The following is a 25,254-nucleotide window of genomic DNA, read 5'->3' on the forward strand; positions in this document are numbered from 1 at the left end:
CCTTGGTTAGTCTGTCATCCTTCAGCTGTTGGCTGCTACCTGTTAGACAGGACAGTACTGAGGACAGTACTCTGGTGAGTATGCTGGACTGAGGGTCCCCCAGGTAGACCCTGCCCTCTTCCTTGCCTGGGAAGTCTCATTTTCTGGGAAACCTTCCTTAGGAGTTCATAGTTGTGGAGACGATTGTTTTTGGCTGGCCAGGGCACTGGATGAGGGGCAGGAGTCACAGCAGAGGGACCCAGAAGGTCAGCACAGGGGTGGTCAGCAGGAGACTGACCATAGGACCTGGCCGGGTGCTCCACTGAAACTAGGTCTGCTGATGCAGAGGTCTCTCCGGTGCCCCTGGCTGCTGCTTAGGGCCTCCAGGTAGATTAGTTTACCTACAGAGCTCTGTCTGTGGTCTTAGAATAAGAGGACCCGGAAGAGCTAGAGGCTTGTTGGGGCCCATGGCAGGCCTTTGCTGCAGCTCTTGGAGGTTTCTTGGCCACTCCTGACAGTAGGAGCAGCTCTTAGGATTTCCCCATCTACCCTATTTGTGAAGGATGCCTGCTAGACCAGCATGGTAAGCCATGGGGCATGGAGAGAGCCCAAGGGTGTAGAAGATCTTGTCTGCACAATCTAGAAAAAATAAAGTTGATATTTTTTCACATTTGGTAACATTCATACATGGAATATTTTACATAAATGGAATTATGTTTTTTATTTAATTTTTTTCATTTGTTTTCAGATCTTTGTAGATCAGTACATATATAACCTCATTCTTTTTTTTTTTTTTTTTGTAACAAAAGATGGAGAGGAGAGGTGGGAATGGGTTGGGGCAGGATTGTCTAACTCATTCTTTTTTTTTTTCCAGACGGAATCTTGCTCTTGTTGCCCAGGCTGGAGTGCAGTGGCGTGATCTCAGCTCACTGCAGCCTTCACTTCCTGGGTTCAAGTGATTATCCTGCCTCGGCCTCCCAAGTAGCTGGGATGACAGGCATCTGCCGCCATGCCTGGCTAATTTTTGTATTTTAAGTAGAGATGGGATTTCGCCATGTTGGCCAGGCTGGTCTCAAACTCCTGACCTTAGGTGATCTGCCTACCATGGCCTCCCAAAGTGCTGGGATTACAGGTGTGAGTCACCACACCCAACCAACATGGATATTTTTAAAAGACTACAGGCCAGTGCTTATAGAATATATTGCTCACGTGAGGTTTATCAGGTTGTTTCCTTGTGGTAAGATTGAGTCTGCTCAATTTTGGGAGGAGCAACACTGCAGGACATTCAGTCCTCAGTGCATCCCATCAGGAGGTGCCTGCTGCTAGCTTGTCCCAGGAATGGTGATGTTCACTTTGACCACTTGGTCAAGTGCTATCTACAGGGTTTCTCTGCTGTAAAGGTGCTTTTTCCCCATTGTGATTGGCCAAGGACTCTGTGGGAGGTAGATAGCTTTGTCAGGTGGTTTTAAGCACCAATTCCTGCCTGAATCGGTTACCATTATGATTGTTGCTAAATGGTGATTTTATCTTATTCTTTCTACTTTTATTGGTATTCTATAAAATAGAACCTTCTCCTGCAGAATTCCTTTTTATTTACTCTCCGTATGGACTCATGGAGTCTTCTTTTTATTTAGTGTGTTATAACCTGTTATGGTCATAGTTCACATTGGGGCTCATATTATAATTGAGTTGGCAAGGGAAAACCCCTTCACCTGGTCCCTTCAGGATGGGAATGTTGCCTTCTGACATGTGTTCATCAATTGGAACATTCCTTATTGCCAGGCTCATCTTGCACCTTACCTGCCCCAGACTGGAATGGGGCATTTTTCCACAGAGCGCTGGTTCCTTTTGGTGGGAGATGGTATTTAGAAAGCAGGATTTTGGTGGTAGGTGTGTTTATTGCTAGCTACTAGAGCATGCTGCAACTCCATCTTTTCAGTCTAGCCCAAGAGGTATGTCTCTATGTGCATGTGTGTGTGCGTGCATGTGTCTGTGCCTGTGTAAGTTCATACTGGTTTTTTTTTTTTTTTTTTTTTTTTTTTTTGAGACGGAGTCTCACTCTGTTGCCAGGCTGGAGTGCAGTGGTGTGATCTTGGCTCACTGCAACCTCCGCCTCCCAGGTTCAAGCAGTTCTCCCCGCTCAGCCTCCCTAGTAGCTGGAACTACACGCATGTGCTACCACACCCAGCTAATTTTTGTATTTTTAGTAGAGATGGGGTTTCACCATGTTGGCCAGGATGGTCTCGATCTCTTGACCTCATGATCTGCCTGCCTCGGCCTCCCAAAGTGCTGGGATTACAGGTATGAGCCACTGTGCCTGGCCCATACTGTTTCTTTAGTTCCAATCCAGCATTACAGGGTCTTGCTTTCTCTGTTTCAAGTTTGTTTCTCTTTTTTTCTACAGTGAAAACCCTGGCTCCCAACAGCATCAGTAGGTTTACTCATTTGCTTAGTCTTACACTGCACACAGAATCGTTTCAGAAGTGCTGCGTTCACACCACTAGTAACAGCAGACCTACTAAGTAGAGTTTAATTTTTTTTTTAACTCTTTGTGTTTTCAGACTGATGGTGTATACTCAAGAGTCTTGGGTTCAAAAGCCACTTGGATTAATTCTCTTACACAATTAGGTTCAAAACTGTGTTGTGGCAGGGCAGGGTGGTTCACACCTGAAATTTCCAGCACTATGGGAGGTTGAGGTGGGTGGATTGCTTGAACTTAGAAGTTCAAAACCAGCCTGGGCAATATGGCATCTCTGCAGAAAATAGAAAAATTAGCTGGGTATGGTGGCGCACGCCTGTACTCCTAGCTACTTGGAGGGGACTGAGGTGGGAGGATCATTTGAGCCCAGTGAGCAGAAGTTGCAGTGAGCCGAGATCATGCCTCTGCACTCCAGCCTAGACAACAGAGCAAGACCTGCCTCAAAAACCAAAACCAAAACCAAAACCAAAAAAAAACCTGTTTTGGTTTGAAACTGTGTTTATTAAATAATATTGAGAGTGGTATTTACTGTAACCTCAGTATTATAACAAGCCCCTCTTTCATTACACTAATTGGTAAGGAAGCATCTCAATTTTGAACAGGTTTTATTATTTTCCTAGGTAAATTTTTTTCCTTTCTTTTTTTCTTTTCTTTTCTTTTTTTTTTTTTTTTTGAGATGGAGTCTCGCTGTGTCACCTGGGCTGGAGTGCAGTGGTATGACCTTGGCTCACTGTAACCTCTGCCTCCTGGGTTCAAGCGATTCTCCTGCCCCAGCCTCCCCGGTAGGTGGGACTACAGGTGCAAGCCACCATGCCCGGCTAATTATTGTATTTTTAGTGGAGATGGGGTTTTGCCATCATGGCCAGGCTGGTCTTGAACTCCTGACCTCAGGTGATCCACCTGCCTCAGCCTCTGAAAGTGCTGGGATAACAGGCATGAGCCATCATGCTTGGCCAATAATTGGATATTTTAAAAATAATTATTTTTCATTTCTGAGAGTCCTGAGCCTTGGTTGACGTACTTTTGTCGAAACTCTTGGCAAATCACTTTTTCAGTTTCAGTTTCTTCCTGGAGACCAAAAAAAAAAAAAAAAAAAAAAAAAAAAGTGGGGGTTTAGATGTTCAAGGGCTATTTGGGCCCAAGTGCTGACATTGTGAGCTTGTTGGTGTAATAGGGTCTCAGTTCCCCCAGCCATCACCCTTTGTGTTTCCTGTCCGTCTGATCGCTTGGGTTTGTGCTCTGATAGTCTTTGGGCATGCAGTGGTATGGGGGAGCTGTCTGAAACAGGGCCTGAGGTTGGCCTGGGAGTTTGGGTGTAGTTGTGCACACCCTTTACCTGACAGACTCATTGTGGAGGGGTGATGAGTGGGGCAGGTGGTAGGTCCATTTTGGAGATTAGGATGCTGAGGCCCGGAGAGGTTAATTAGCTTGCCTGGTGGCATCACTTAGCTTTTAAGTAGAAGCAAGAACAGGAAACTCAGGACTGCTGTCCTGAGCCCCGTGCTTTGCCTCCTGCACCATGATTCCAAAAGCAGATGAAAGAGCTGTATGGCAGAGGGAGCTAAGTGGAGCGCCACCACCTGGGGCCTCCTGCCTAAGAACCGGGCACCTTTTCACCGGGTTGAGCATCGCTAGTGTTCACAGTTCTGACTGCACCAGCATCTTGTGTGGACAGTGGTGCTGTGATGTCTCTTTGGGCTTGGGTGATCAATTCAGGCCAGCTGGTGACCACCCTCTGTGATCTCACCATACAGTAATTGCATTCAAAGCGATCTGTACGTTTCCAGAAGCTTGGGAGGCTTATTAGAGAGTCACCTTCTTTTGTATGGATGGACTTTGTGGATTTTCAACCATGTGGTTGTATTACTTCTTAAGAAACACTCATGAAAGTAAAAGATGAGGAAAAGGTATTTTAAAGGGAAAAAGTTTCGTATAACTGAATATAAAACAGATATTACTTAACAGAAAAAATAGATCTAAAATGCTTAGAACCAACAAAAAATTTAATGAAATTCTAGCTTAATGCTGTTGCATATTTCTGCTTTATAATTGCAGCATGAGATGTGATGATGCCTTTTTATAGGAAGTAGGTACTCATATTAACCTCATTTTACAGATGAAGAAACAGAGCTCGGGAGACTAAGTGACTTAGCTAAGTCACACAGCTTTTAGAGTCATGGAGTGGGTATTTGAAACCTGGGCTGCATAGAGCTCATGCTGTGGTATTGCACAGCTTCAAGAGAAGTCTTCGGCTCGTTTTCCATCGACTCCTTGTCTTTCTCCTTCCTCCTTTGCTTTTTTTCTTTTTTTTTTCAAATTTAATTTTATTTTGCTTTAAGTTCCGGGATACATGTGCAGAACGTGCTGGTTTGTTACATAGGTATACATGTGCTATGGTGGTTTGCTGCACCTATCATCTAGGTTTTAAGCCCCGCATGCATTAGGTATTTGTCGTAAGGCTCTCCTCCCACCTTTTCAATGTGAACCTCCCCACCCTGCTTTTCTTGTCTTCTTCCCATTGCTTCAGCAGGCTACAGGTGCCGCAGCCCTGACTCCTCAGTGCCCACCCCTGCTGTGTCCACGCAAATGCCCCCAGAAAGCTGACACTTCCCCGCAGCCTGTTCCTGCAGTCCCTGCCTTGGTTCTTAGCTGATGCTGTCATCATTATCAGCCCCACCCCATCCCCGTTTTTGAGCATCAGGCACCCTGATCAGCACTTGGCACACAATAGCTCCATTAACCTTACCTGTAACCCCACTTTTTGGATAGAGTTTTTGGTGTGTTAAATCTTGTGCTCAATTTAGGTTTTGAAATAAGCGCAGGAAATGAAGCTTTCAGACTGCACATGTTTCTTTGAACGTTCTTTAAAGACCCCGTATGATAGGACATGTGCTTTTTGTGAGTGTAACTCCCTGTGGTGATCACACTAAAGTTTGGACCCACTCTGCTAGACAAGGGAGGAACTGGGCAGAGCTACCTGCCCATGCTGGGCTGTAGGCTCAGTCTCCTTTTAGATGCCTCAGATTTCTAGTCTTGCTTTCTTGCAGGAGTTACTTCGTTCAGTTGTAGTATTATCCTTAGGACTTTAAAATCCCTCCATATTTTATGTGTGCTTTTCAGGGTTAGGTGACCCCACTGCTACCCCAGTTTTTTTTTAAATAAAATATAGTAAAATATACCACCATGAGCACTCAATTCAGTGTTCAGTTCATTCAGTGTTCAGTTCGGTAGTGTCAGAGTATGTACCTTGTTATGCAACAGATCTCTAGAATGTTTTCATCTTGCAAAACTGAAACTCCGTACCCATTGAGTAACTATCCTCCCTTGTATCTCTCTCTCCAGCCTGGCAACCACCGTCCTACTTCCTGTTTCTAAGAGTTTGACTACTTTAGATACTCCATATGAGTAGAATCATGCAGATTTGTCTTCTTATGTTTGGCTTATTTCACCTCAAGGTTCATCCATGTTGTAGCATGTGTCGGAGCTTCTTTTTGAGACTGAGTAGTGTTCCACTGTGTGTGTGTACTGCATGTTGCTTATTCAATGTGCGCTTGGATTGCTTCCACCTCTTAGTTACTGTCAGTAGCTCTGCTATGAGCATGGGTATATGAATATCTCTTTGAGACCTTGCCTTCAATTAATATGGGGTATATATCCAGAAGTGGAATTGCTGGATCATGTGGTAATTCTATTTTTAATTTTTTAAGGAAACTCCATGCTGTCTTCCATAGTGACTGTTCCATTTTACACTCCTACCAATGATGTGCAAGAGTTCTGATTTCTTCACATCTTTGCCAACACTTGTGGGTTGTTTTGTTTTGTTTTTTTTGACAGTGGCTATCCTAATGGGTGAGGTGATAGCCTATTGTGGTTTTGGCTTACATTTCCCTGATGATTAAGGAAGTTTTTTTTTTTTTTTTCCTTTTGAGACAGTTTCGCTCTGTCACCCGGGTTGGGGTGCAGTGATATAATCGTAACTCCTTGAGGCCTTGACCTCCTGGACTCAAGTGATCCTCCTGCCTCAGCCTCCCATGTAGTTGGCACTACAAATGCGTACCACCACAGCCAGCTAATTTTTTGTTTTTTGGTTTTTTTGGTAGAGATGAGATCTCGCTTTGTTGCTCAGGCTGGTCTTGAGCTCCTGGGCTCAAGCAATCCTCCCATCTGCCTCCCAAAGTATGAGGTTCATTTTCTGATATGTGGAGTCCAATTGTCTAGTACCATTTGTTGAAAGGTTATACTTTCTCCATTGAATTGTCTTTGTACCTTTGTCAAAATCCATTGACTACATTTGTGTGGGTCTGTTTCTGATATCTGTATTCTGTTCTGTTCTGTTGGTCTGTGCATCTTTTTTTTTTTTTTTTTTTTTCCAGATAAAGTCTCTGTTGCCCAGGCTGGAGTGCGGTGGTGGGATCACAGCTCACTGCAGCCTTGACCTCCCTGGCTGAAGTGATTCTCCCACCTCACCCTCACTGAGTAGCTGGGACCACAGGTGTGCATCATCATATGTGGCTAATATTTTTAATTTTAATTTTTGTAGAGACTGGATCCCTATGTTGCCCAAGCTGGTCTCCACCTCCTGGGCTCAAGTGATCCTCCTGTCTCAGCTTTCCAAAGTGTTGGATTACAAGTGTGAGCTACTGTGCTCAGTGTGGTCTGTGTATCTTTACTAAGCTTTTGATCAAAGACTTTTTTAATTTTGAAGAAGTCTGATTTATCAATTTTTCTTGTTATGGTCATGCTTTCTGTGTTTGTCTAATAAATCTTTGCCTACCCCAAGGTTACAAAGATCTTCTCCTCCCCTAGTAGAATATGAGCTTCGTGGGGCGGAGGCACCTTTTGTTTCTCATCTTGCTCTTCTCACTTGTGTCCTGCACAGCACCTGGCCCCTAGGAGGTACACGGCAGTGTTCATGGAAGGAGCAAATGAGTTGTCTTAAGGATTCATAATAATGTATTCTAAGCACTTGATATACTGCCTGGCACATGCAAAATGAGCATTCAGGAATCTGATTTGGCTACAGCTGTTCTTTCTCTTAGAGAAATTGGCTGTGCTATCCTGTAGCTATGATCAAAATGTGGTGTGAATGTTGGATGAAACTGCTGGCTGATGCTTACATCAGATGCGAGATAACTCTCACTCCAGTTCTGTCCCACCTTCCTGCCCTGGTCTTACTTCCAAGTATGTAGCCTCTCCTGCCCGAACCCCCATGAAATAAAGACTGATTGCAGGTTGCTGTTCTTTTCTTGAAAGTGGCACTCATGGAATAGATATGCTTGGCAGACTTGCCTTTCTCCTCTTTCATCTTATATGATCACTTCCTTTTTCTTAGGACCTTCCCTTCTTTTCAAGGATAACTTATTTTAAACAGGGCCTTCTTCCCCAAACATCTGCCTGAGGAGAAGCCACAGGGCAGAGCAGCTGAGCCAGTGTTTTGGTTGGACGGCATCTACAGATAGATGGTAGCAGGTGATGGTCCCTTCATCTCCTGGAGGTAGAAAATGCTTGTTATTTATGAGAAGTAAATGCTGAAGCATAGGCCTTGTCCCTTTGTTCTTGTGTGGTGTTCCCCAGTGTCAGTGTTGTGACCCCTCGGGCTGTGGGAGAAAGTGGCTGGCACTCCGCTAGCGCTTGGCAACCCTACTCCCTCTCCACTGTCACAGGAGAGCTGACCACCTGCCTCCAGTGATGGTGATGGGGAGTCAGGAGCTCCAAGGTCCAGAGAAGGAGTGACTGAGGGTGGAGCCTTCACTTAGAGATTCCACTTGGCCCAGGGGCTGTATGGAAATGGGTTTGGTGGTTATGTGTTTGGGGAGCTACTGCCATTTAGGGAGCCATATCAAAGAAGTTGTGGGCATATTTCAAAACTACAGCAAGAGTGTTTGCAGATTTAAAATATTTCATTCTAGTAACTGGCCACTGGTAGGGAAAAAAAGTACAACATGTTGATACATCCTTGGCTTTGTGCCAAACTGGTGGTGGGGCTCTGGTATCCCTGGGCTTTGTGTAGCAAGCCCCCAGAGGCTCCACTGGCTACTGTCTCAGTGAAGGAAATGGCTCAGAACTGGAAAGTTTGGACCTGGTCCTCTGAGGAGTCAGAACGCAGAGCCCCAGCCAGGGGCTCTGCTGGCTTCAGGGATGGGGATTTGGGTGAAAGAGCCCACAACCTGGCCTCTGATGCCCATTCTGCTGCTGCCAACTTGATGTGGGACACTGAGCAGGTGGGTCAGCCCCTCTGAGAAGCGAGCTGACTGGACTAGATGGGAGTTTCAATACATAGAACAGCTTCAGGCCCTCCTTCACATTTTGCTAATGAAACTTCCAATCCTATCATTTTCCACGAGCCATGCATGTCTTGCTCCCCTTTGAACTCTGGGCCCTCGTGGATGAGGAGCCGGCTGGTCCCTGAGCTCCTTGTGGCTTGAAGTTCAGATGCTGGCATTCTTTGTGCTACAGCTTGGTGGCTGCCAGTGCAGAGGATACCCAGGCCTCCAGGTAGCAGCAGTCTTCACTGCACCTCGCTGCTGCGACGCAGTGGCAGGTCAAACTGCACAGAGCCCCCGGCCATGGTTCCTGCCTCCCGTCCTCTCTTTGCCCCTATGGGTCCCTCTCAGAGCATTTCAGAGGACCTCCCAGGATTGTTCCTAGGGGTGGCGTATGTGAAAGTTCAGCAGCTGAGCATTGTTGGAGTGATTTTCTCCTTTGGCCTCATGACCTCCGTGGAAGTCAGGAGGGATAGGCAGGGCAGGATGATCACCTCCATGCTTTACAGATGGAGGAAGCAGCCTGGCAAGGCTGAGTGGGATTGCACGGGCCAGGAGCTGAAGCCTGCTGTTTGTCTTGCGACAGATCTGTGGGGCCTCTTTCCAAGCCAATCTCCCTGCGTGGTTCCAGGAAGCCACAGAGGCGGGGAGGTTGCTGCTGGCCTGCTGGTGCTATGGGGCAGTGGCAGTGACAGGGAAGGAGCTAGATGGGCTGCAGGGGAGAGCTGCAGGGACTGATGAGCCAGGACCCCCAAGAACCTGGGTGTGGGGCTTTGAGGGAAGGCTAGAGGTGGCCCTTGGACCCCGTAAAAGGGCAGATGGCATTTAAGCACTGTAGAGAAGGCAGGGAGTTTGTGATATGATCACAGTTGGTTCTGGAATGGTCTGTGCACTGTTTGGAATGCCAGGTCCTGCCTTTCCTCACTTCCTAGCTCTGCCCTCCCAGGTCTGCTCTCTGTGTTGATGCAGATTGGTATTCTGATGATCTGCTCCTCCATCGCCAGCTGTGTCGCTTTCTGGAGTTACAGCACATCCCGTGAAGCTATCTGGTCCCAAAGTCCCTTAGGGGCCCTGGAGTACAGTGTGTCTTCCAGAGCACACGTCGCTCCCTTCCCCCGTGGGCAGCACTTGTTCAGGATGGATGCTTGCCGGAGGCTTGCCCTATGGCCCCTGGTGGCTCAGATGTTGGCCATCTCTGAGTCCCCATTCAAGGCCCTTATTATTCACTCTCTTGTCTCAGGACAGAGGTGACCGCTCCATTTAGAAGGTCACTGAGCAATATGCCCTCTGTTTTGTCTTTTAGTTATTTTGCTATCAACAGTGCTCTCTGTCCTCTTTCTATTTTTTTATTTTTTTGAGATGGAATCTCTCTCTGTCACCCAGACTGGTGTGCGGTGGCACAATCTTGGCTCACTGCAACCTCTGCCTTCTAGGTTCAAGCAATTTTTCCCACCTCAGCCTCCCAAGTAGTTGAGACTACAGGTGTGCACCACCACGCCTGTCTAATTTTTGTATTTTTAGTAGAGATGGGGTTTCCCATACTGTCCAGGCTGGTCTTGAACTCCTGACCTCCGGTGATTCACCCGCCTTAGCCCGCCAAAGTGCTGGGATTACAGGCGTGAGCCACCGCGCCCGGCCCTCTGTCCCTTCTTGAGGGCATCTGGAGAAGAGATGGCTGGCCCAGGGCGGAACCCAGCATCCACAGCTCTGGTCTCCTAGAGCTGCATGGTCACCTTTTACAATAGCCCAGCCAGCCCTTGACTTTCAAACCCTCTCCCCTCTGCTGCTGCTGCTGCTTTGAAGTGCGGTGCTGGACAAATCTTCCTTTCCTAGTAGCAACTCGTATGGAGGGTGAAATGACCTGTGGGAAAGCCCCACTGGGAAGCAGCTGCCAGCTCTTTCCAAGGCAGAATGTGCAGTGAGGCTTTCCTGCCCAGGTGTGAGCAGGCCTGCCAGGGATGCTGGAACCTTCTGGGCACTCCAGCAGGGCATGGTTGTCCCCTGCCCCAGGTGTGGGAGCCTGTGTCTGATGGGTCTCAGACTGCTCTGGTGGAGACCTATCCTAGTGGGCTGTGAGTAGTGCAAGATGGGCTGGAATTTCTCTTGCATTTCTTTGCTGGAAGTGTTTTGATTTTCTTAGTGATGTAGCTGTGGACATGTGTACTTCTGCTGGTACTCTGTCTCCCTCTTGTTCTTTGTGGGCACATGTTGAGGAGAAATCAATTTTAAACAATTTATGCAGCATACTAAATTTCACACAGTAATTTGAGACAGCTCAGTTTACATAATTTAAAACAAGGCTAAGACTTGCTGACAAAGAAGAAATTGAATCTAGAGAAAGAATCTGTATTGCAGAGACACGTGGGTTTCTGCAGGGCATGAATCCACTAATTCCCAAGCTTTGCATAACCCAAAGCAGTAGCTCTCTAAGTGTGCCCAGGGGTCTCTGGGGGGGTTCCCTGACCCTTTTAGGGGCTCCGTGAGGTCAAAACTGTTTTCATAATAATACCAAGGTGTCATTTGCCTCTTTCTCTCATTCTCACAAGCATAAAGTAGCATTTCCAGAGACTGTTTGATGTGTGATGACATCATTGCTCTGACAGCTAATGGGATGTATGCTTGGGATTCTCTTTCTTGCTCGCTCGCTCTCTCTTTTTTAAGAACGGTGCCTCACTCTGGTGCCCAGGCGTGACTGCAGTGGCCAGGTCGCAGCTCACTGTAACCTTGAACTCCTGGGTTCAAGAGATCCTCTCGCCTCAGCCTCCTGAGTAGGTATTACTACAGACAGACACCACCACAACTGGCTAATTTTTATTTTATTTTATTTTATTTGTAGAGTCAGGGTCTGGCTATGTTGCCCACGCTGGTCTTGAAATCTTGGACTCAGGTGATCCTCCTACTTGGCTTCTCAAAGTGCGGGGATTATAGGCATGAGCCACCACACCTGGCCTCTGTTTTAAAAAAAAAAAAAATTTTATTGTGGTAAGATACACATACAATTTACCACTTTTTAAGTACACAATTCAGTGGCTTTAAGAACATTCAGAATGTTGTGCAGCCAGCACCACTACCCATTTCCAGAACTTTTTTTTAATCCCAAACAGTAACTTGATACTTTTTAAACAGTAACTCCCCAGTTCCCCTGCCCACAGCCTTTGGCAATTTCTGTCTGTATAGATATGCCCATTCTAGACATTTCGTACTAATGGAATCATGCAATATGTTGTCCTTTGTGTCTGGCTTCTTTCTCTTAGCATTATGTTTTCGTAGTTCATCCATGTTATAGCATGTGTCAGTATTTCATTTCTTTTTTAAATTGCGGTAAAATATATATAACAAAATTTACCATTTTATCTTTTTTTTTTTTTTTTTTTTCCAGAGACAGGGTCTTACTGTGTTGCCAAGGCTAGAGTGCAGTGGTGCAATCAAATCATAACTCACCGCAGCCCTGACCTCCTGGGTTCGAGCGATCCTTCCATCTCAGCCTCCTGAGTAGCTAGGACCATAGGTGCATGCCACTATGTCTGGCAGATTTTTCTATTTTTTTGTGGAGATGAAGTCTCACTATGTTGTCCAGAGTGGTCTCAAACTCCTGGCTTCAAGCAATCTTTCTGTCTTAGCCTCCCAAAGTTTTGGGATTACAGGAATGAGCCACCATGCCCAGCCCCATTTTAACCATTTTTAAGTATACAGTTATTTCAGTGGCGCTAAGAACATTCAGAATGTTATGCAACGAGCACCATTACCCACTTCCAGAACTTTTTTGTTGTTCCAAACAGAAACTCTATACCCATTAGACAATACTCCCTATTCTTCTCACCCCTAGTCCCTGGCAACTGCCATTCTACTTTCCATCCTTACAAAATTGACTACTCGGCCGGGCGCGGTGGCTCAAACCTGTAATCCCAGCACTTTGGGAGGCTGAGACGGGCGGATCACGAGGTCAGGAGATCAAGACCATCCTAGCTAACACGGTGAAACCCCGTCTCTACTAAAAAATACCAAAAACTAGCCGGGCGAGGTGGCGGGCGCCTGTAGTCCCAGCTACTCAGGAGACTGAGGCAGGAGAATGGCGTAAACCCAGGAGGCGGAGCTTGCAGTGAGCTGAGATCCGGCCACTGCACTCCAGCCTGGGCGACAGAGCCAGACTCCGTCTCAAAAAAAAAAAAAAAAAAAAGAAATTGACTACTCTAGGTACCTCTTATGAGTGAAATCATATATTATTTGCCTCTTTTGTGTCTGTCTTCTTTCACTTAGCATAATGTTGTCCAGGTTCATTCATGTTGTAGCATGTGTCAGAATTTTCTTCCTTTTTATGGCTGATGGATGATCACATTCACTTTTGTGTTTTATTTTTTGCCTCACTCTTTCACCCAGGCTGGAGTGTAGTGATGCGATCTCGGCTCACTGCAACTTCTGCTTCCCAGGTTCAAACAATTCTTGTGCCTCAGCCTCCCGAGTAGCTGGGATTACAGGTGTGTGCCACCATGCCTGGCTAATGTTTGTATTTCTCGTAGAGATGAGGTTTCACTATGTTGGCTAGGCTGACCTTGAGCTCCTGGCCTCAAGTAATCCACTTGCCTCGGCCTCCCAAAGTTCTAGGATTACAGACAAGTGTGGTGAGCCACCGTGCTTGGCCCACATTCACTTTTTGTTTTTTTTTTTTTTTTAAAAAACAGAGTTTTGCTCTTGTTGCCCAGGCTGGAGTGCAGTGGCACAACCTCGGCTCACTGCAACCTCCACCTCCCTGGTTCAAGTGATTCTCATGCCTCAGCCTCCCAAGTAGTTGGGACTACAGGTATGTGTCACTACACCTGGCTAATTTTTGTATTTTTGGTAGAGACAGAGTTTCACCATGTTGGCCAGGGTGGTCTTGAACTCTTGACCTCAGGTGATCCGCCCAACTCAGCCTCCCAAAGTGCTGGGATGACAGGTGTGAGCCACCGCGCCGGGCCCCACATTCACTTTTGAAGCGACACAGTACACCATTACTTGGTTGCCCATGGGGTACTACATGCCTGCTTTTTTTATGGCAGAATAATACTCTTTTGTATGGATATACCGCATTTATTTATCCTCTCATCTGTTCTGGCCACTTGGGTTGTCTCTGCCTCTTGGCTGGTGTGAATAATGCTGTTGGGAACAGTGGTGTGCCAGCATCTGTTTGAGTCTGCTTTTAATTCTCTTGAGTACATGCTTATGAGTGGAATCATGAGCATTTGATAATTCTAATAAAAGGTTAAAACCTTTGAGCAGGGGCTTGGGATTCTTGTGTTTAAAAAAATTCTCAAGTGTTTTTTTTGAGACAGGGTTTCGCTCAGACGCCCAGGCTGGAGTATACAGTGGCGCAATCTTGGCTCACTGCAACCTCCATCCACCTCCCAGGTTCAAGTGATTCTCCCACTTCAGCCTCTGGAGTAGCTGGGACTGCAGGAGCGTGCCACCACGCCTGGCTGAGTTTTATATTTTTTGGTAGATACAGGGTTTCATCATGTTGGCCAGGCTGGTCTTGAACTCCTGACCTCAAATGTTCTGACCACCTTGGCCTCCCAAAGTGCTGGGATTGCAGACGTGAGCCACTGTGTCTGGCCAAATTTCTCAGTTTTAATTTCTGATACAGTAAATATTGACAGATATAACCCACATAAATAAAAGCTCTTTGGGGTCTTCAATAATTTTAAGTGTATTAAGGTATCTTAGAATGAAGAAGTCTAGGAACTGCTGATGTGGCAGGTTTTTGTTTTTGTTTTTAAAAACGGAGTCTCGCTCTGTTGCCCAGGCTGGAGTGCAGTGGCACAATCTTGGCTCACTGCAACCTCTGCCTACCGAGTTCAAGCGATTCTCCTGCCTCAGCCTCCTGAGTAGCTGGGACTACAAGCACAGGCTACCACACCCCGGCTAATTTTTTTGTATTTTTAGTAGAGACAGGGTTTCACCATGTCAGCCAGGATGGGGCCGTTCTTATTTTGGTACTGCAGCTGGCATGTTGTGGGCATGGATCGTTTCATAAAGTGTCAACAATCCATTGGCTAAGAGGAGCTGGCCTGCCTCTGCCATGCTACAGCAAGGTGACAGTCATCACCAGAAGGCCTGGGACAGGACCTCATAAAGCCATTAGTGGAAAGGGGTGACCTTTTTTTTTTTTTTTTTTTTGATACAGAGTCTTGCTCTGTTGCACAGGCTGGAGTGCAGTAACGTGATCTTGGCTCACTGCAACCTCGCCTCCCCTGTTCAAGCGATTCTTGTGTCTCAGCCTTCTGAGTAGCTGGGATTACAGATGTGTGCCGCCACACCCAGCTAATGTTTGTACTTTAGTAGGAACAGGGTTTTGCCTTGTCCAGGCTGGTCTCGAACTCCTAACTCCTAACCTTAAGTGATCCTCCTACCTTGGCCTCCTAAAGTGCTGGGATTATAGGCATGAGCCACTATACCTAGCCAAGGGTGAATTTTTTTTTTTTTAAGATGGAATCTTGCTCTGTCACCCAGGCTGGAGTGCAGTGGTGCAATCTCGGCTCACTGCAACCTCCGCCTCCTGGGTTTAAGAAATTCTCTGCCTCAGCATCCAGAGTAGCTGGGATTACAGGCGTGTGCCATCACGCCCAGCTAATTTTTTTGTATTTTTAGTAGAGTCGAAGTTTCACCATCTTGGCCAGGCTGGTCTTGAACTCCTGACCTCGTGATCCACCTGCCTCAGCCTCCCAAAGTGCTGGGCTTACAGGTGTGAGCCACCACGCCCGGCCAAGGGTGACTGTTTTTAAGCAACTCTATATGTCGCGGAAATTGCACTTAATGCTTTACAGAGAGACTGTGGAGGATATTGAGAAACGACAGGCAGTTATTTGTTGGTGGTGGTGTTTTGTTTTTTTGAGACAGGCTGGAGTGCAGTGGAGCTATCATGGCTCACTGCAGTCTTGGCTTCTCAGGCTGAGGTGATTCTCCCGCCTCAGCCTCCTGAGTAGCTGGGACTACAGGCCTGCACACCACCATACCTGGCTTATGTTTTGTATTTTTAGTAGAGCTGGGATTTCACCATGTTGCCCACGCTGGTCTCGAACTCCTGGGCTCAAGTGATCCACCTGCCTTGGCCTCCCAAAGTGTTGGGGTAACAGGCATGAGTCACCATGCATAGCCGTGGAAACGCAGTGTTGACGTCCAGCTAAAGCAATGCCAGTTTGACCTGTCGGAGTTACCATCTGGCATGCTGTGCTGGATGCAAGCTCTGTCATGTCCTGGAGTTGACTTGCTTTGTTCATTACCACAGCCCTGTCACCTGGAGAACTGCCTGGCACAGAGTACGTGCCAATGTTAATGAGTGATCCACATCTTCAGTTGCTTCCAGAATAGACCTGGCTTGACAGGTGGATCAAGAAGGGAGAAAACCTTCCCTATTGGAGAACTTTTGACACTTTGTTGTCTGCTAGCAGAATATGGGAAGATTTTGAGCTGTGCAGTTTATCAGGCATTTAGTGAATGCCTTCATGTGTGGGGTGTTGGTGATATGGAGTATGGGGCAGCAATAAAGATGTGTCTCTTGGCCAGACACAGTGGCTCATGCCTGTAATCCCAAAACTTTGAGAGTGTGAAGTGAGAGGGTCGCTTGAGCTCAGGAGTTCGAGACCAGCCTGGGCAACATAGCAAGACCTTGTCTTTACTTAAAAAAAAAAAAAAAAAAATTAGCTTGGTATGGCGGTATGTGCCTGTAGTCCCAGCTACTCGGGAGTCTGGGGCAAGAGGATCACTGGAGCCCAGGATGTCTGTGCTGCAGTGATCTGTGATCATGCCACTGCACTCCAGCCTGGGTGACAGAGTGAGACCCTGTCTCAAAAAAACAAAACATTTACATGTATGTGAAATGTCCTTATCTGTATACTCCAGAACAGGGTTTGGCAAACTACACCTGCAACTGGCCCCCCTTTTTTTTTTTGTTTTTTGCTAATGCTTTATTGGACATGGCTATGCCCAAGCATTCCCATATTATCTGCGGCTCCTTTAGCTCCACAGCAGCAGGGTTGAGCAGCTGTGGCGAGAGAGGGTGACTGCGATGCTGGAAATACTTATCTGGCCCTTGAGGGAAAAGTGTGCTGACCCTACTCAAGGTGTGAAGAAAAGAACAGAGAAGAGCTGCTTGGGAAAACAGGGCTAGGCCAAGGAGGCAGACTAAGGGGAGTTTAGGGAGGGGTTCCTGGTGTGTCTTGAGACCTGGGGAGAGGGGGTACCATGGACTAAGACCCAGCAGTGGGGAGCCCAGCTGTGTTGAGGATGTAGTAAGACAGTCATTCTGCTGATAGCTTATTTTTCCTCTTTTGATAACTATTTTTTAAAAGTATTTGGAGAAAGAAAAGAACAGAAAGTTGGTATGGGGGCTATTTTAGCCAGAGCCGTCTGGTTGTAAGGAGTAGCTGTAGGAGGAACTTTTCCCTGAGCCCAGGGAGGAAGCACAGCCATCCTTGGGGTCATGGGACTGTGAAGGGTGTTGTCCCCTTTCTCAGCCCTTCTGGTCTTACCCCTTTCCTCTTTCTGCCTCAGGGTGCACAGAACTTCAAGTGACTGTCTCAGTCTGGCTAGCGTGGACTTTCCCACTCCCATCACCTTACAGACTCTTCTCATTGGCCCAGCCTGGGGCAGGGCAGGTGGCACTCATGAAGTGGCCAAATGGGCACTTCTCAAAGAGGAAGGCTGTTTGGGCCTTAGGAGCCTTTCCCAGACATGCATAGATTAGAGAGTGGAGAGAAGAAGTATTCTTTGAGTGTGTTTGAGTTATGGACACTAAGTGTGGTCTGCTATGCTCTGGGAACACAGGAGTGAATAGTGCAGACATGACCTGTGCCCTCAGGAAACTACTTGTTGCCCAGGCTAGAGTGCAGTAGTGCAATCTCAGCTTACTGCAACCTCCACCTCCTGGATTCAAGCAGTTCTCTGCCTCAGCCTCCAGAGTAGCTGGGATTACAGGCACCCGCACCACACCTGGCTAATTTTTGTGTTTTTAGTAGAGATGGGGTTTCACCATCTTGGCCTGGCTGGTCTTGAACTCCTGACCTCATGATCCACCTGCCTCAGCTTCCCAAAGTGCTGGGATTACAGGCGTGAGCCACTGCACCTGCCTGCTTCACTTACATATCAATATATGTATATATAGGTTTACTGTATACCAATATATAGGAAGCCAGGAGTGACAAGTACTACTTAAAAGCGGCCAAGGCAAGGTGGCTGTGGTGCGTAGGGGAAGGGGCCTTGTTTGCCAGAGAAGACTTGGCTGACACCAGGACATTTGCTTTTGGAGGAGATATGGGTATGGAGAAAGAAAACCCACAGGGTTGTTACTTATTACTTCTTACTCAACTATTTCAAAAATAATTTAAGGTAGTGCATTGAAGTTTTTCTAGGCCTAGGGTATGATGTGTTAGGGCGTAGATTTGGAGGGCTGTGATGTGAGCTATGAATTTACTTTGAACAAAACCATAGTTTTTTTTTTTTTTTTTTTTTTTTTTTTTTTTTTTTTTTAAACGGAATGGACACTGTTAAAATGTTCTGCTGGGCGGAGTAGCTCAGGCCTGTCGTCTAAGGTGGGAGAGTCATTTGACTTTGAGGCACCGTGATTGTGCCTGTGAATAGCCACCACTGTACTCTGGCCTGGGCAGCATAGTGAGAGTCCATCTCTAAAAAATAAAAAAGAATGTTCTGTTGCTAAATTTCTATTCAGTTAATGAACTCTTTCTCAATATAGTTTGGGAAATTAGAGGGTTTTTTTTTTCTTTCTTCTGCATTAGTCTTTAAAAAATTTTGTTTTAAACTTTGTGGCACAGTAGTTACATGTATGGGGTATATATAATATTTTGATACAGTCATACAATGTGTAATGATCAAATTATGGTCATTGGGGTATCTGTCACCTCAAGCATTTATCACTTTTCTTGTGTTAGGAACATTCTGATTCTACTCTTTTTATTTTGAAGTATGGAATAAACTATTATTAACTATAGTCATACTAGACCTTATTCCTTATTTCCTTTAGCTATGTTTTTGTACCTATTAACCAAGCTCTCTTTCTCACCTCTGCCTTTCCCAGCCTCTGGTAACCACCATTCCACTCTAGCTCCATGAGTTTAACTTTTTTTCAGCTCCCACACATGAATGAGAACGTGAAGTTTGTCTTTCTGTGCCTGGCTTATTTCACTTAACATAATGTCCTCCAGTTCCATTCATGTTCCATTTTTATCGCAAAATAGTAAGAAATTAGAAATTTTTACCATAAAACTGAAGACCTAGAATATGTTGAGGAAGAATGGAGGGTTCCAGATTCTTGATCTAATGGTTAGTTGTGGCTGAGGGAGACAGACCTGGCCTAAAGGCCAGAAGAGCTTGTGCCAATTGCTGATTCACTCATCAGATAGTTCTTCAGTACCAGTCATGGGGCAAGCCCTGGGTTTATAATTACGAAAAGGACCTAACTCCTGTATGGATGGCGGAGGTGAGATCTGGTAGGCCAAGGCTGTCTTTTCTAGAGGAGCAAGCATGTTAGATGGGCCATGATTCAATTTAGTTCTTCAGTTCCAGGCATATCTAGTCCTAGAACACAGGGTGCCTGGATTTTTAGCCTTGGGGTCAGTATCTTTTGACCTCAAGATTGTTTCCTGTTTATTTAAACAGAAATCTGTTTCATGATAGTTACTATTTTTTTTAAACAGCCTTATTGAGGTATAATTGACTTATAATAAATTATACATAAAGTGTAAAATTTGAGTGTTTTTTTTTTCTTCTTTGAGACGGAGTCTTGCTTTGTCGCCCAGGCTGAAGGGCAGTGGCGCGATGTCAGCTCACTGCAAGCTCCACCTCCATCTCGGCTCAATGCAAGCTCCATCTCGGTTGCCGGCATTCTCCTGCCTCAGCCTCCTGAGTAGCTGGGACTAAGGCGCCCACCACCACGCCCAGCTAATTGTTTGTATTTTTAGTAGAGATGGGTTTCACCATGTCAGCGAGGATGGTCTCGATCTCCTGACTTTGGGATTTGCCTGTCTCGGCCTCCCAAAGTGTTGGGATTACAGGCGTGAGCCACTGTGCCTGACCAAGTTTTTTGTTTTTTGAGACAGAGTTTTGCTCTTGTTGCCTAGGCTGGAGAGCAACGGCATGATTTCGACTCACTGCAACCTCCGCCTCCCAGGTTCAAGCGATTCTCCTGCCTCAGCCTCCCAAATAGCTGGGATTGCAGGCATGCACCACCATGCCTGGCTAATTTTGTATTTTTAGTAGAGATGGGGTTTTTCCATGTTGGTCAGGCTGGTCTCGAACTCCTGACCTCAGGTGATCCACCTGCCTCAGCCTCCCAAAGTGCTGGGATTACAGGCATGAGCCTCTGCGCCCGGCCAAATTTGAGTTTTCATGTATGTATAAACCTGTGAAACCGTCACCACAGTCAAGGTAATGAACACAGCATATCGTCACCCCAAATGTTTTCTCGTGCTCCTTTGTAATCCCTCCCACCCCTGTCCCTTTCTGTCATGACAGCTGCAAGTGCATTTTTTAGATTTTTATATAAATATTGTCATACAATAGGTATTCTTTTGAGTACATGCTGGCTTCTTCACTCAACATAATTATTTTGAGATTCATCCATGCCGCACAATGTGTTAATAGCTTATTCCTTTTTATTGCTGAGTAGTAGTCCATTGTATGGCTGTACACAACTTACCGATTTGCTTCTTGATAGACACTGTTTGTTTCCAGCTTTTGGATATTACAAATAAAAGTACTATGAACAAGTCTTTGTATGGACATTTGCTTTCATTTCTCTTGGTTAAATACTTAGGAATGGAATGGTCAGGTTATATGGTAGGTGTATATTCAGTTTTTAAAGAAACTGTCAACTTGTTTTGCAAAAAAGTTGTACCATTTTACATTTTCACTGGGAGAGTTCCAGTTGCTTCACACACTTGCCACCACTTGGTATGGTCATTCTTTTTCATTTTAACCATTTTAGTAAGTGGTTTCTCTTCATTTTTTTTTTTTTTTTTTTTTTTTTGAGACGGAGTCTCGTTCTGTCACCCAGACTGGAGTCTAGTGGTGCAATCTTGGCTCACTGCAACCTCTATCTCCTGGGTTCAAGCAATTCTGCCTCAGCTTCCTGAATAACTGGGATTACAGGCGCCTGCCACCACACCCATGTAATTTTTGTATTTTTAGTAGAGACGGGGTTTCATCTTGTTGACCAGGCTGGTCTCGAACTCTTGACCTCACGTGATCCACCCACCTCAGCCCCCCAAAGTGTTGGGATTACAGGCGTGGGCTGCTGTGCCCCACCTCTTCATGCTTTAATTTGCATTTCCTTAATGACTACAGATGTTGAGCATCTTTTCATGTGCTTGCTAGCCGTCTGTACGTCTTGTTTGGTTAAGTGACCGTTAAGATATTTTGCCTATTTTATTTATTTTTTTCTGGAGTTGGGGGTGTCTTGCTGTTGCCTAAGCTGGAGGGCAGCATTGCAATCCTATTTCAGCACAGCCTCCAGCTCTTAGGCTTAGGCAATCCTCTTGCCTCACTTAGGCTTAGGCAATCCTCTTGCCTCAGCCTCCTGAGTAGCTGGGATTACAGGCATGTGTCACCAAGCCCAGCTAATTTTTTTTTTTTTTTTTTATAACGTAGAGATGAAGTCTTGTTATGTTGGTTTTGAACTCCTGGGCTCAAGTGTTGCTCCCACCTTTGCCTCCTAAAGTGCAGGGATTACAGGTATAAGCCACCGCACTTGGCCCATGCCCATTTGAAAAATTGGGTGGTTTTCTTACTGAAATTTGAGAATGCTTTATATATTCTGGATACAAGCAAGCCCTTTATCAGATCCGTGATTTGCAAATGTTTTCTCTCTGTGTGTGGTTTGTCTTTGCATTATCTTAACATGTCTTTTGAAAAACAAAAGTTCTTGGAAAAAAAACAAAAGTTCTCAATTTTGATGAAGTCCAATTTATCAGCTTTTTCTTTTATAGATTGTATTTGTGGTAGATATATTAAAGGTATTTGCCTAAACCAAGGGTGCGAAGATTTTCTTCTTGTATTTTCTTCTCTGAGTTTTATAGTTTTAGGCTTCACCTGTAGGCCTATGATCTATTTTGATTTTTTTTTTTGGTGGAGTTTCACTCTTGTTGCCCAGGCTGGAGTGCAATGGCACTGTCTTGGCTTACCACAACCTCCGCCTCCTGGGTTCAAGCAATTCTTCTGCCTCAGCCTCCCTAGTAGCTGGGATTACAGACGTGCACCACCACGCCCGGCTAATTTTGTATTTTTAGTAGAGACAGGGTTTCACCATGTTGGTCAGACTGGTCTTGAGCTCCCGACCTTAGGTGACCCACCCACGTCAGGCCCACCCGAAAGTGCTGGGATTACAGGCGTGAGCCACCTCACCTGGCTATTCTGAATTTTTTATGCGGTGCGGGGAATGGATCAAAGTAGTTGTTCTTTGTTCCTCTTTCTTCCTCCTCCTCCTCCTCTTCTTTCTTCCTCCTCTTCCTCCTCCTTTTTTTAACTTCATTTTGTAGATGAACTCCTTCCTTCTTCCTTTCTTTCCTCCTCCTGCTCTTCATTTTTCTTCCTAGTTTTCCAAGTACCATTCTGTTGAAAGGACTGTTCTTTCTCCAGGGAACTGCCTTTGCACTTTGTCATAAATTAGTTGGTCACATATGTGTGGGTTTGTTTCTGCACTCTGTTCTATTCTCTTGATCTTGATGTCTGTTTTTATGCTTGTGTCACACTGTCTTGATTATTGTTCCTTTGTAGAGGCCTCCAAGTTTGTTCTTTCAGTTCAAAGTTGTTTGGAGTATTCTAAGTCTTTTGTCTTTCTATATGAATTTTACAGTCACTCAGTTTCTACAAAAAGTCCTGCTGAAATATTGATTGGGGTTAAATTGAATCTGTAGGTCAATTTGCGTAGAATTGATATTAATCGTTTTGAATCTACTAGTCCATGAACACTGTATGTCTCCCTAAAGGTTTAGGTCTTTAAAAAATGTTTTTTTCTCAGCAATGTTGAAAAATTTTCAGTGTGCGGGACTTCACATCTTTTGTTAGATTTATACCTAAGTATTTCTTGTTTTTGATACTATTGCTAATGGTAATTTTTAAATATCTGAACTTATGGTAGAGTTTGTATAGAATTGACATCGATTCTTCCTTAAATATTTGGAGGAATTTTCCATTGAAACTATTTGTGCCTGGAGTTTCCTTTGAAGATTTTTAACTAAAAATTCAATTCCTTTTAGGGCTGTTCAGATTGTTTATTTATCTTAGAGTGAACTTTGCATTTCATCTTTCAAATAATTTGTGTATTTCATCCAAATTGTCAGATTTATTGACATAAAGTTGTTCATACTATTACCTTATTCTTCACCCCTCCTCTGTTAGCCTTTTTAATTTCTCTGGAATCCATAGTGATGACACCTCTCTTCTGATAGTAGTTTTTTTTGAGACGAAGTCTTGTTCTGTCGCCCAGGCTGCAGTGCAGTTGTGTAATCTTAGCTCACTGTAACCTCCACCTCCCAGGTTCAAGCGATTCTCCTGCCTTAGCCTCCTGAGTAGCTGGGACCACAGGCATGCGCCACCACACCTGGCTGATTTTTGTATTTTTAGTAGACGGGGTTTCGCCATGTTGGCCAGGCTGGTCTCGAACTCCTGACCTCACATGATTTGCCCACCTCAACCTCCCAAAGTGTTTGGATTACAGGCATGAGCCACCACACTTGGCCTGGTATTTTGTATTCTTTACTTTTTTTGCTGATCAGACTGTCTAGAGGTTTATTAATATTACTGATCTCATAAAAACAACTTTTGTTTTTCTTCATTATTTTTCTGTTTTCAATTTCAGTAATATCTACTCTCATCTTTATTATTTCTTACTGCTAGGTTTCATTTGCTCTTCTTTTGTGATTTCTTTTCTTTTTTTTTTTTTTTCCAGGTTCAAGTGATTCTCCTGCCTCGGCCTCCCAAGTTGCTGGGATTACAGGTGTGCATCGCCACACCCAGCTAATTTTTGTATTTTAGTATTCACCATGTTGGCCTGGCTGGTCTCGAACTCCTGACCATTCACCATGTTGGCCAGGCTGGTCTCGAACTCCTGACCTCAAGTGATCCACCTGCCTCAGCCTCCCAAGATTCTGGGATTACAGGCATGAGCCACCATGCCCAGCCCTTGCTGGTTTTCTATCTGCTTGTTCTATCAAGAGGGTTATTAAAATCTCTGACTTTAATTGTGGATTAGTCTATTAGCAGTTACAATAGTTTTTGTTTCATGAATTTTGAAGTTTCTTTCGTACATTTTTTTTTTTTTTTGAGACGGAGTCTCTCTCTGCCGCCCAGGCTGGAGTACAGTGGCCGGATCTCAGCTCACTGCAAGCTCCGCCTTCCGGGTTCACGCCATTCTCCTGCCTCAGCCTCCTGAGTAGCTGGGACTACAGGCGCCCGCCACCTAGCCCGGCTGGTTTTTTTTTTGTATTTTTAGTAGAGACGGGGTTTCACCGTGTTAACCAGGATGGTCTCGATCTCCTGACCTCGTGATCTGCCCGTCTCGGCCTCCCAAAGTGCTGGGATTACAGGCTTGAGCCACTGCGCCTGGCCTTGTAAATTTTAATAGATACATAAACATTTAGGATTATGTCCTTTTGAATCAATTCCTTATCATTATTAAATGACCTTCTTTATTCCTGGTAGTATTTGCACTGAAGTCTACTTTGTGTGATATTAATACACTCCAGCTATCCTTTTTTTGAGACAGGGTCTCATTCCCGTTGCCCAGGCTATAGTGCAGTGGCACAATTATAGCTCACTGCAGCCTCAACTCTCCCGGTTCAGGTGATCCTCCCACCTCAGCCTCTCGAGTAGCTGGGGCTACAGGTGTTTGTCCCAATACCCAGCTAATTTTTTGTATTTTTGGAGAGATGGCGTTTCGCCATGTTGCTCAGGCTGGTCTCGAACTCCTAGGCTCAAGTGATCTCTCTGCATCAGCCTCCCAAAATGCGGGGATTATGGGGATTACAGGAGTGAGCCACTGTACCCGCCCTTCCAGCTATCCTTTGATTAGTGTTATGGTGTATCATTTTTTATTGTTTTATTTTCTCTTATATATGCCTATATAAAGTGAGTTTCTTTTAGGTAATATGTAGTTGTTTCTTGCTTTTTTCCCTATGTACACATTCTGCCTTTCAGTTGGAGTGTTTAGATCATTCCGTATGCTTATTGATTAGGCAAGTTTAATTAAAATCTACCATATTACCATTTGTTTTCATTTGTACCATCTGTTTGTCTCCTTTTTTTTTTCTTCTTTTGGATTATTTTTTGTTCTCTTCTATGTTGGCTTGCTTGCTACAACTCTTGCGTTATTTTATTGGAGTTCATCATTAACTTATCACAGAGTACCTTCAAGTGATGGACCACTTTACCTGTAGTATGAGAGCCTTAAAACAGTGTGCTTCTGTTTCTCTCTTCCCAGCTTTGGTGCTATTATTGTCAACATTTTTCTTCTGTGTATGTTATAAACCCCACAATGTAGTATCTGTG

At 45.2% G+C, this 25,254-nt stretch overlaps 1 protein-coding gene across 10 annotated transcripts in view; it reads left to right on the forward strand.

The window, feature by feature from the left end:
* The window catches only part of DGCR2 (DiGeorge syndrome critical region gene 2), an 82,035-nt gene that overhangs the window by 7,210 nt on the left and 49,571 nt on the right, over nt 1–25,254 (forward strand). For 5 of the 10 annotated variants that reach the window (XR_006690100.3, XR_012419018.1, XM_045364030.3 and 2 more), the window contains exon 2: nt 23,657–23,704. The exons of the other annotated variants lie outside the window; for them this stretch is intronic. Coding sequence is in view for 3 of the 5 variants with exons in the window: in XM_045364030.3 (XP_045219965.2) it covers nt 23,657–23,704 (48 nt within the window). In the remaining 2 variants the exon portion in view is untranslated. The remainder of the gene's footprint in view (nt 1–23,656; nt 23,705–25,254) is intronic. 10 annotated transcript variants of the gene reach the window in all.

Source organism: Macaca fascicularis, chromosome 10 (genome assembly GCF_037993035.2).
Source record: "Macaca fascicularis isolate 582-1 chromosome 10, T2T-MFA8v1.1".
Taxonomy (NCBI): Eukaryota; Metazoa; Chordata; class Mammalia; order Primates; family Cercopithecidae; genus Macaca; species Macaca fascicularis.